The sequence below is a fragment of the Hylobates moloch genome, unplaced genomic scaffold, assembly GCF_009828535.3.
Source record: "Hylobates moloch isolate HMO894 unplaced genomic scaffold, HMol_V3 SCAFFOLD_15, whole genome shotgun sequence".
Lineage (NCBI taxonomy): Eukaryota > Metazoa > Chordata > Mammalia > Primates > Hylobatidae > Hylobates > Hylobates moloch.
Window position 1 is genome coordinate 3,290,448 of NW_026652290.1, and position 11,140 is coordinate 3,301,587.

General features: G+C 49.0%; 1 protein-coding gene across 1 annotated transcript in view; it reads left to right on the plus strand.

Moving 5' to 3' along the window:
- Positions 1-10,335, plus strand: part of GRB2 (growth factor receptor bound protein 2) — an 87,418-nt gene extending 77,083 nt beyond the window's left edge. Inside the window, exons 4-6 of the mRNA XM_032179006.2 lie at positions 3,147-3,269; positions 6,581-6,749; positions 7,848-10,335. Coding sequence (XP_032034897.1) covers positions 3,147-3,269; positions 6,581-6,749; positions 7,848-8,033 — 478 coding nt within the window. The 3' untranslated portion in view covers positions 8,034-10,335. The remainder of the gene's footprint in view (positions 1-3,146; positions 3,270-6,580; positions 6,750-7,847) is intronic.
- The last annotated feature ends 805 nt before the right edge of the window (positions 10,336-11,140 follow it).

Here is an 11,140-nt window from a genome sequence, read left to right on the forward strand (position 1 = left end):
CAATGGCATGATCTCGGCTCATCGCAACCTCTGCCTCCCGGAGGTTCAAGTGATTCTCCTGCCTCAGCCTCCCGAGTAGCTGGGATTACAGGTATGCGCCACTGTGCCCTGCTAATTTTTTTTTTTTTAGTAGAGACAGAGTTTCTCCATATTGGTAAGGCTGGCTGGTCTCGAACTCCTGACCTCAGGTGATCCGCCCACCTCAGCATCCCAAAGTGCTGGGATTACAGGCATGAGCCACTGCACCCAGCCTCCTTTTTATTTTATTTTACTTTTTGAGACAGAGTCTCACTCTGTCGCCCAGGCTGAAGTGCGGTGGCCCAGGCTGAAGTGCGGTGGCACAGTCTCGGCTCACTACAACCTCTGCCTCCCAGGTTCAAGTGATTCTCCTGCCTCAGCCTCCCGAGTAGCTGGGATTACAGGTGCCTGCCATCATGCCCATCTAATTTTTGTATTTTTGATAGAGACCGCGTTTCACCATGTTGGCCAGGCTGGTCTCAAACTCTTGACCTCAAGTGATTCACCCCACCTCAGCCTCCCAAAGTGCTGGGATTACAGGCGTGAGCCACCGGGCCCAGCCTGTCCTTTTATATTTAGAGAGCATTCTATTCTAGTGATACACGATTTCTCTTGTGTGGCCTGATTTCCAGGCACTGCAGGCCCTAGCCCTGAGTTATTTGTAGAAGCAGGAGGATCTATTGTCCCAGCTCCTCAGCAGCCTGGCAGTAGAGTATGCAAAATGAGAGACTCCAGCAGGTAGATGTCAGACTATTCAGAGTTACTAAGAGTCCCTAGAGGCTGACACACACACACAAGGACAAAGTTACTAAGGGCAGCTTCTAAGTGTATCATTCCTAGCAGTTCACATCTTTCTGTTTGAATTTGAGTATAGTATATTATTTTAGGGACATCTTCCAATATGGTTGCTTGTAAGTAAGATATGTAAGTTAGCCGGGCGCGGTGGCTCGGTGGGCAGATCTTGAGGTCGGGAGTTCAAGACCAGCCTGGCCAATATGGTGAAACCCCCTCTCTACTAAAAATACAAAAATTAGCTGGGCGTGGTGGTGGCCGCCTATAATCCCAGCTGCTAGGGAAGCTGAGGCAGAAGAATTGCTAGAACCCAGGAGGCGAAGGATGCAGTGAGTCGAGATCATGCCACTGCACTCCAGCCTGGGTGACAGAGTGAGACTCTGTTTAAAAAAAAAAAAAAAAAAAAGGCCAGGCACGGTGGCTCATGCCTGTAATCCCAGCACTTTGAGAGGCCAAAGCAGGCGTCAGGAGATCGAGACCATCCTGGCCAACATGGTGAAACCCCATCTTTACTAAAAATACAAAATATTAGCCGGGCATGGTGGTGGGCCCCTGTAGGAGAATGGCGTGAACTGGGGAGGCAGAGCTTGCAGTGAGCCGAGATCATGGCATTGCACTCCAGCCTGGGGTGACAGAGCGAGACTCCTTCTCAAAAAAAAAAAAAAAAAAAAAAGATATGTAAGTTAGATTTACAACTTTAATGGACTATTTGGTCCATTAAAAGGCCTTTTGATATTATAATTAGCATATTAAATGAATGCCAGTTTCCACGTATATAGGTCTTTATTTGCTATGAGTAACTTTTGCTTTTAAAAATGATAACTAAGGCCGGGCACGGTGGCTCACGCTTGTAATCCCAGCACTTTGGGAGGCCGAGGCGGGCGAATCACGAGGTCAGGAGATCGAGACCACGGTGAAACCCCGTCTCTACTAAAAATACAAAAAATTAGCCGGGCGTTGTGGCAGGCGCTTGTAGTCCCAGCTACTCGGAGAGGCTGAGGCGGGAGAATGGCATGAACCCGGGAGGCGGAGCTTGCAGTGAGCCAAGATTGCGCCACTGCACTCCAGCCTGGGCGACAGAGCGAGACTCCGTCTGAAAAAAAAAAAATAAAATAAAAATTAAAAAAAATTAAAAAAAATTAAAAAATAAAATAAAAATGATAACTAAAGACAATTTTGAGAAGAGAACATGGTTTTCACAGTTTCTTCTTCCTAATTAGTTACAGTTTTCATTTGAAATAGCCAGGCAGCTGCCGGGCGCGGTGGCTCACTCTTGTAATCCCAGCACTTTGGGAGGCCGAGGCGGGCGGATCACGAAGTCAGGAGATCGAGACCACAGTGAAACCCCGTCTCTACTAAAAATACAAAAAATTAGCCGGGCGTGGTGGCGGGCGCCTGTAGTCCCAGCTACTCAGAGAGTCTGAGGCAGGAGAATGGCCTGAACCCGGGAGGCGGAGCTTGCAGTGAGTGGAGATCGCGCCACTGCACTCCAGCCTGGGCGACAGAGCAAGACTCCGTCTCCAAAAAAAAAAAAAAGAAAGAAAGAAAGAAATAGCCAGGCAGCTTGACTTCTCTCTTCCTCTTGATAAGCCACAGCCAGTTGCTTCACAGTTTTTCATGAATTTAGCCACTTTTTCTTCTGGCCAAGGTGAATCAGCAATTGGGAGCAGAATAGTCTGCAACTTGCCTCAAAAATCTGAATTTTGCAGCTAGCTGCTGCACATATGGTAAATTACAATGTTCCTGGTGGCTTCTGAAAGCTGAACTCTGAGCAGTGGCCACAGACGCAGGCCTTGAGAGGAATGCTGACCTTAGTTACTGGTAGAGGCACCCTCATACCGTCTGAACCTTTTACCTTTGGGCTGTTAGCAAAAGTAACCCAGCCTCCAGCTCCTGGCCGTCCAGGTTTCCTCCCCACTTTGCCTTAGTCCCACTGTGGTGAAGCTGTGATCTTATCACATGGCTGCAGGAAGGGGCCAGTCTCTCCTTGGCAGTTCATCCCGTATACCAAGCCCAAAGGCCTGGGCTTTTTCCCCAGGCGCCTTTGTCATGAGTCAGTAGGGAGTCCAGTGGGCTTTGGCCTGGGAGGCCCGTTTTCAAATGTCTTCCTCTATAGAAAGGGTGACCCACGGTTAGTGCCTTGGTGAGTTGCTTTCTGGGAAATGGAGTAGGGTAAAGACCTTTGAAGGTCTATCTCTAGGGACCTGACCCAGTGTCGATCGTGGGCACTGTGAGGCTGGAGGATGAGGAGTGTTGTGTTACTCACATTTTGAAGGCTGGATATCCCGTTTCTTTGTGGGGAAGCAGATGTTGACCAGCTTGCCTTCCTTCCTTAGGTGGTTTTTTGGCAAAATCCCCAGAGCCAAGGCAGAAGAAATGCTTAGCAAACAGCGGCACGATGGGGCCTTTCTTATCCGAGAGAGTGAGAGCGCTCCTGGGGACTTCTCCCTCTCTGTCAAGTAAGTATTTCCTGCTGCAGTTGCCTGGAATCCTGTCTCTGATCCAAATTGTGAAGCCATCGGTCAGGTGCCTGGCTACACACAAAATGGTGGAGGCTTAGCCTAAACAGTATCTTCATTTCACATTAAAATCCTAATTTCTGGCTCCTCTCAAAATGAGTTCTAGAAGCACTGGATGTAGATTCCCATTAGGACACAGCCTTCAGGAGGTGACAGCAGCTCCCAGCAGCCAGCTGGAGCCTGCCGGTTTTCCCTAGTGCCCAGCACTCCTGAGCTTCTGCCATCTGAGGGATTCCCGCAGCTCTCTCTAACGGGATAGTGGAGCGCCTGTCGGCTGCCTTGGCTTGCCTTGCTCAGGTCCACTGACTTAAATCCACCAGCCCCATCCTAGGCCCTCACAGTCACTTAAGAAGGCTGCTGCAGGGGATTTGGAGCTTGCATTTATCCGGTGGAAAGTTCAGGTGTGAAAGGGAGCGGGTAAGTGGGGAATGGAGAAGACAGGAAGTTCTGCCACCATGGAGAATGTGGAGCATAGAAACCAGCACTTGAAGATTCTAAACAATTTTCACACCTCAGCTATGAAGTCAGGATTTTGAATTAAATTGTTATTTCCATATGTTTTTTACTTTCAGTTATTTTCTAGTTAATGTATTATCGTAGGACCCTCCCCAGGAGTCTGACAGATCACTTCATCACTTATATATAAAGAAGTGATTAGATTGAACATTCGGATCACTACTTAATTTAGATTACATTAAGATTTGTTTTTGAATGGGGGCTATAAAACCATTTTCCTTTTATTTCATTTATTTATTTATTTTTGAGACAGAGTATCGCTCTGGCCCCCAGGCTAGAGTCCAATGGCATGCCTCAGCTCACTGTAACCTCCACCTCCCGGGTTCAAGCAATTCTCCCTGCCTCACCCTCCGAGTACCTGGGATTACAGGTACCACGCCGGCTTATTTTTGTATTTTTAGTAGAGATGGGGTTTCGCCATATTGGCCAGGCTGGTCTTGAACTCCTGACCTCAGGTGATCGGCCCACCTCGACCTCCCAAAGTGCCGGAATTACAGGCTGGAGCCACTGCTTCCGGCCACCATTTCCCATTTATAACTGATGTAAAGCGTGAGACTTTTCCATTTCAAAAATGAGCTAACCAGCCTGGCCAACGTGGTGAAACCCCGTTTCTACTAAAAATAGAAAATAACCCAGGCATAGTGGCGCACACCTGTAGTCCCAGCTACTCGGGAGGCTGAGGCCAGAGAATCACTTGAATCCAGGAGGTGGAGGTTATAGTGAGGCGAGATGGCGCCATTGCAGTTCAGCCTGGGCGACGAGCAAAACGCTGTCTCAAAAAAAAAAAAAAAAAGACTGGGGCGGTGGCTTACACCTGTAATCCCAGCACTTTGGGAGGCCGAGGCAGGCGGATCACCTGAGGTCAGGAGTTTGAGACCAGCCTGGCCAACATGGTAAAACCCTGTCTCTACTAAAAAAAAAAATACAAAAATGGCCTGGGCGTGGTGGTGTGTGCCTGTAATCCCAGCTACTCAGGAGGCTGAGGCAGAAGAATCACTTGAACCCAAGAGGCAGATGAGCCGAGATCGCGCCACTACGACTCCAGCCTGAGTGACAGAGTAAGACTGTGTCTCCCAAAAAAAAAAAAAAAAAAAAAAAAAAAACTGAATATCTTATTTGGTTTTAGAACCACTTACTGTGTGATTAAAATGTAGATTTTTTTTTTTTTTTTTTTTTTTTTAAGCGTAGATTTTAAATTTATAGTTGTGGCCCGGCATGGTGGCTCACGCCTGTAATCCCAACACTTTGGGGGGCTGAGGCGGGCCGATCATGAGGTCAGGAGTTTGAGACCAGCCTGACCAATATGGTGAAACCCTGTCTCTACTAAAAAATACAAAAATTAGCTGGGCATCGTGGCACGCGCCTGTATTCCCAGCTACTCAGGAGGCTGAGGCAGGAGAATCACTTGAACCTAGGAGGCAGAGGTTGCAGTGAGCCAAGATTGAGCCATTGCATTCCAGCCTGGGTGAAAGAGCGAGACTCCATCTTTAAAAAAAAAAAAAAGAAAAGAAAAAAACTTGTGTGTCTCCTTTCTTTCTTTAGTTTTATACTGACCCAAGTGTAACTGAAACCGTATAAGATGAGGGGAACAAGCAGTAAATCACTGAGTGGTGGCCAAAACCACGGGGGCAGCCACGTGCTCGGCTGGAGGCTGCCTGTTTGCTCAGCAGAAGCTCTCAAACTTCCATTTTCTCAAGCAGAATCTTTTAAGGATTTAATGCATTTATTGTTTTAGAAGCAAAGCAGGTGTCATGACTCTCCTTAACAACACACACACCTTTGCAAAAGAGGTTCAAGAATCAACAGTCTTCAGATGTTTCTTAGTTTTAGGATGTTTTGAGCCTGTGATTTGAAACACTGCTCATTATTGAGGCCCTAGGCTCTTTTAGAAACCACCTGCATTGCATGGGTGGAAGTGGGCCTCTGTGGGGCCAGAAGTGCTGTGGAATATACCCTTGCTAATGAAGCTTTCTCACCTCCACATTTTGTCTTACATGTAAAGCAGTATTTTTTCCAAATGCGAGGCATCTTGTGCTGAGTGGCTTCCTTGAAGCTCAGTGCTGCCACCTGCCGGATTGATTTTCTGAAGCCTTTGGTTTCCGTCAGCTGAAAGACTGAAGGAGAGGAGGGACTTATTCATTGAACAAGCACTCTCAGAGAATGCCTTTTTTTTTTTTTTTTTTTCCATGAGCTGGAATGTCTCTCTGTTGCCCAGGCTGGAGTACGGTGGCCCAGTCTCGGCTCACTGCAAGCTCCTCCTCCCGGGTTCACACCATTCTCCTGCCTCAGCCTCGCGAGTAGCTGGGATTACAGGCATGCACCACCACGCCCAGCTACTTTTGTATTTTTAGTAGAGATGGGGTTTCTCCATGTTGGCCAGGCTGGTCTCGAATTCCCGACCTCAGGTGATCTGCCCACCTCGGCCTCCAAAGTGTTGGGATTACAGGTGTGAGCCACCACACCCGGCCTGGACTCTTTATCTTACAGACATCTTCAGAATGAGAGTGACTGATGGCCTGTCCCTCTCTGGTTTCTGGATGTTGTCCTGGTGCCCATCAGTCATAGGGAGGGGTCCGTCCCAGGAACATGCAGTGAGGAAACTTGTTGCTCTGCAGTCCCTGAGGAGTGCTGCTGGGACAGTGGTTCTCTTGAGATATCTCCTATATGGGCAGATAGCCCTCGATGTGCCAAGTTAGAGCCTTTGGCCGGTCACATGTGCCCTCTGTCCCTCCCAGGTTTGGAAACGATGTGCAGCACTTCAAGGTGCTCCGAGATGGAGCCGGGAAGTACTTCCTCTGGGTGGTGAAGTTCAATTCTTTGAATGAGCTGGTGGATTATCACAGATCTACATCTGTCTCCAGAAACCAGCAGATATTCCTGCGGGACATAGAACAGGTGCCACAGGTAAGCCTCATCAGGGTGAAATGGGATCACTTTTAGCAGTTAAGAATAGCTCCTCAGTGTGCATTCCTGTAGGAAAGGGGAGGCGCCCCTCAACATGCAGGCACCCTTCAGGGATTGCCACTGGGGCTTCTGTGCTCCTTACTGAAAATGTTACCCTCCATTCACACTAAAGATTTCTTGTTTCTGGCCCAGCGTAGTAGCTCACGCCTGTAATCCCAGCACTTTGGGAGGCCGAGGCAGGCAGATCTCTTGAGGTCAGTAGTTTGAGGCTAGCCTGGCTAACATGGTGAAACCCTGTCTCTACTAAAAATACAAAAATTAGCTGGATGTGGTGGCACACACCTGTAGTCCCAGCTACTCGGGAAGCTGACATGGAAAAATGGCTCGAACCCGGGAGATGGAGGTTGCAGTGAGCTGAGACTGCACCACTGCACTCCAACCTGGGCGACAGAGGGAGACTTCATCTCAAAAAAAAAAAAAAAGAAAGATTTGTTGTTTTAAATACAAGGTTTTTGCTTTTCCACAGGCAGTGAGTAGCCAGCTTGCCAGTCTCTCTAGGGAGATGGTCTTTAACACACCCACCCAAAGATCCTGTCCCTAGATGCAAATTACGAGGAAAACTATGCTTGTGAGGGAATGGGGTCAGCACCCTTTCCCGTCCCTCGAGCCCTGACCCTAAGTTACGGAGCCCCTTATGTTATTCGAGCTCCAGAACTTTAGGCTCTAATACCTTAAGGGTGTCGTAGAGGGGATTTGCAGATTCTGGGTCCACGGCCTAAACACAGACGGCTGTTTCTGAAGAACTTTCCCCTCCAAGCACTGCCTGCCCTCTACTTGATAACACGGCACAGTTGGCCACCCTCCTCTGGGAGACATACTCTAATATTTTCTGAGCACTGGGAAAGATCACACTACACCCACTTGGCCTGTAAACTTAGAATAGGTAAGAATAAACGGGGGGTTGGGAGATGGGAGGTGAGTTTAGGAAACACGGAGAATTTGGTGTGCATGCGTTTCCCCCGGAACCCATCTGGCCTTGGAGGTGGCTGGCCACAGACCGGGAGTGCAATGTGGGTTTCTCCTGCTCCTGTTTTGCAGCAGCCGACGTACGTCCAGGCCCTCTTTGACTTTGATCCCCAGGAGGATGGAGAGCTGGGCTTCCGCCGGGGAGATTTTATCCATGTCATGGATAACTCAGACCCCAACTGGTGGAAAGGAGCTTGCCACGGGCAGACCGGCATGTTTCCCCGCAATTATGTCACCCCTGTGAACCGGAACGTCTAAGAGTCAAGAAGCAATTATTTAAAGAAAGTGAAAAATGTAAAACACATACAAAAGAATTAAACCCACAAGCTGCCTCTAACAGCAGCCTGTGAGGGGGTGCAGAACACCTGGCCGGGTCACCCTGTGACCCTCTCACTTTGGTTGGAACTTTAGGGGGTGGGAGGGGGTGTTGGATTTAAAAATGCCAAAACTTACCTATAAATTAAGAAGAGTTTTTATTACAGATTTTCACTGCTGCTCCTCTTTCCCCTCCTTTGTCCTTTCTTTCATCCTTTTTTCTCTTCTGTCCATCAGTGCATGATGTTTAAGGCCACGTATAGTCCTAGCTGACGCCAATAATAAAAGACAAGAAACCAAGTGGGCTGGTATTCTCTCTATGCAAAATGTCTGTTTTAGTTGGAATGACTGAAAGAAGAACAGCTGTTTCTGTGTTCTTCGTATATACACACAAAAAGGGCAGGGCAGCTCGACGCCTTTGCTGTTTAGCTTCCTCCAGAGGAGGGGGCTTGTAGGAATCTGCCTTCCAGCCCAGACAGCCCAGACCCCCAGTGTATTTTGTCCAAGTTGGCAGTAGAGTGGGGTAGAAGGAAAGCATGTCTCTGCTTCCATGGCTTCCCGAGAAAGCCCACCTGGGCCTGGTGCGGTGGCTCACGCCTGTAATCCCAGCACTTTGGGAGGCCAACCAAGGTGGGCGGATCACAAGGTCAGGAGTTCGAGACCAACTTAGCCAACATGGTGAAACCCTGTCTCTACTAAAAATACAAAAATTAGCTGGGTGTGTTGGCACACGCCTGTAGTCCCAGCTACTCGGGAGCCTGAGGCAAGAGAATAGCTTGAACCTGGGAGGTGGAGGTTGCAGTGAGCCAGGACCGTGCCATTGTACTCCAGCCTGGGTGACAGAGCGAGATTCCATCTCAAAAAAAAAAAAAAAAAGCCCACCTGAAAGCCTGTCTCTTCCACTTTGTTGGCCCTTCCAGTGGCATTATCGAGCATGTTATTTTTTCCTAGTGCCTTTTTCCTTATTTCAAGTGTTGCTTCTGAGTGGTGTTTTTTTTTTTTTTAATTTGTTTTGTTTTAAAATAAGTTAAAGACAGTCCAGAGCTTTTCAGCCAATTTGTCTCCTACTCTGTGTAAATATTTTTCCCTCGGGGCAGGGGAGCCAGGGTAGAGCAAAGGAGACAAGCAGGAGTGGAAGGTGAGGCGTTCTCTTGCTTGTACTAAGCCAGTTGGCTTTAAGCTCCAGCTTTAAGGGTTGTGAGCCCCTTGGGGGTTCAGGGAACTGCTTGCCCAGGGTGCAATGTGAGTGTGACGGGTCACCAGGGCAAGAGGGAAGGTGACCGCCCAGCTCTCCCGTGTCCCACTGGATCTGGCTTACAGGGGGTCGGAAGCCTGTCCTCACCGTCTCGGGAATTGTGGCCCCCGCCCCATCCCTGTATGCACCCCTGGAACCAGCAAGTCCCAGACAAGGAGAGCAGAGGAGGAAGTCAGGGGAACGCAGCCTCCAGTTGTAGCAGGTTTCACCTTATTCCTATGCTGGGGTACACAATGAGAGTACTCACTTTTCACTTGTCTTGCTCTTAGATTGGGCGATGACTTTCATCCTGTGTCCCCTGACCTGTCCAGGTGAGCGTGAGGGCAGCATTGGGAAGCTGGAGTGCTGCTTGTGCCTCCCTTCCCAGTGGGCTGTGTTGACTGCTGCTCTGCACCCCTACAGATGGTCCCCGGAAGCAGGGAGAGTTGGGGAAGGCAAGGTTGGAAAGACAGGAAGACCAAGGCCTCGGCAGAGCTCTCTGTCTTCTCTCCACTTCTGGTCCCCTGTGCTGATGTGCCTCTAATCTTTTTCTCCACCCAAACCCCTTCCCATGACAAAAACAAGACTGCCTCCCTCTCTCCCGGGAGTTAGTGACAGCCTCGGGCCCTTCAGTCCCAAAGCGGCCGATGGGAGTCTCCCTCCGACTCTGGATATGAACAGGGCCTAGGCCTGGGGCGTTTGCTGTGCCAGGAGGCGGCAGCTCTTCTGGGCAGAGCCTGTGCCTGCCTTCCCTCACGCTTCCTCATTCTGCTTCTCTTTTCCTCGCTGATGATTAAAGGAATCTGGCATTCTACACCTGGACCATTTGATTGTTTTATTTTGGAATTGGTGTATATCATGAAGCCTTGCTGAACTAAGTTTTGTGTGTATATATTTAAAAAAAAAATCAGTGTTTAAATAAAGACCTATGTACTTAATCCTTTAACTCTGCGGATAGCATTTGGTAGGTAGTGATTAACTGTGAATAATAAACATACAATGAATTCTTCACTTGGTATCTTTTATTCCCCTTGCCTGCCTTAAAAATTTAAAAACCACATCGGGGAGTCAGGAATCTTGGGTCCTTATTTCAGACTCACCCAGCTTACATCCCCCTAGGGGAGCATGCCGGGCTCACGGGCCCTCCTGGGAGCGATGCGCGCAGTTGGCTGTCAGGAACTCCTGGGGAGCCTGTTAACGGTACAGAATCGCAAACCCCGCCCCACATCCTCGGACATTGCCGTTTGAAGACACAGACACGCCTGCTGTTTCTGATGTCGAGAAACCACTGACCACGCTTTGGTAACTCTGGTCTAGACCAAGGGCTTTGGGAGGATAAAGAGCTTCGCTTATTTGGTTCTCCTGTTCTCTGTGTTAAACAAGAAGGAGGACAGAAACACCTACGAAGAAACGGTTTTAATATGCTAAGTAACTGAAACATACTTGTTTGCTCAATAGGCTACTTTTAGGGTGAGACTAGGCATGTTTACACACACGTTGGCTACAGAGGCAAGACTGAACAAAAAAGAAATGAGGGCTGGCCGGGCGCGGTGGCTCACGCTTGTAATCCCAGCACTTTGGGAGGCCGAGGCGGGCGGATCACGAGGTCAGGAGATCGAGACCACGGTGAAACCCCGTCTCTACTAAAAATACAAAAAAATTAGCCGGGCGTGGTGGCGGGCGCCTGTAGTCCCAGCTACTCGGAGAGGCTGAGGCAGGAGAATGGCCTGAACCCGGGAGGCGGAGCTTGCAGTGAGCCGAGATTGTGCCACTGCACTCCAGCCTGGGCGACAGAGCCAGACTCCGTCTCAAAAAA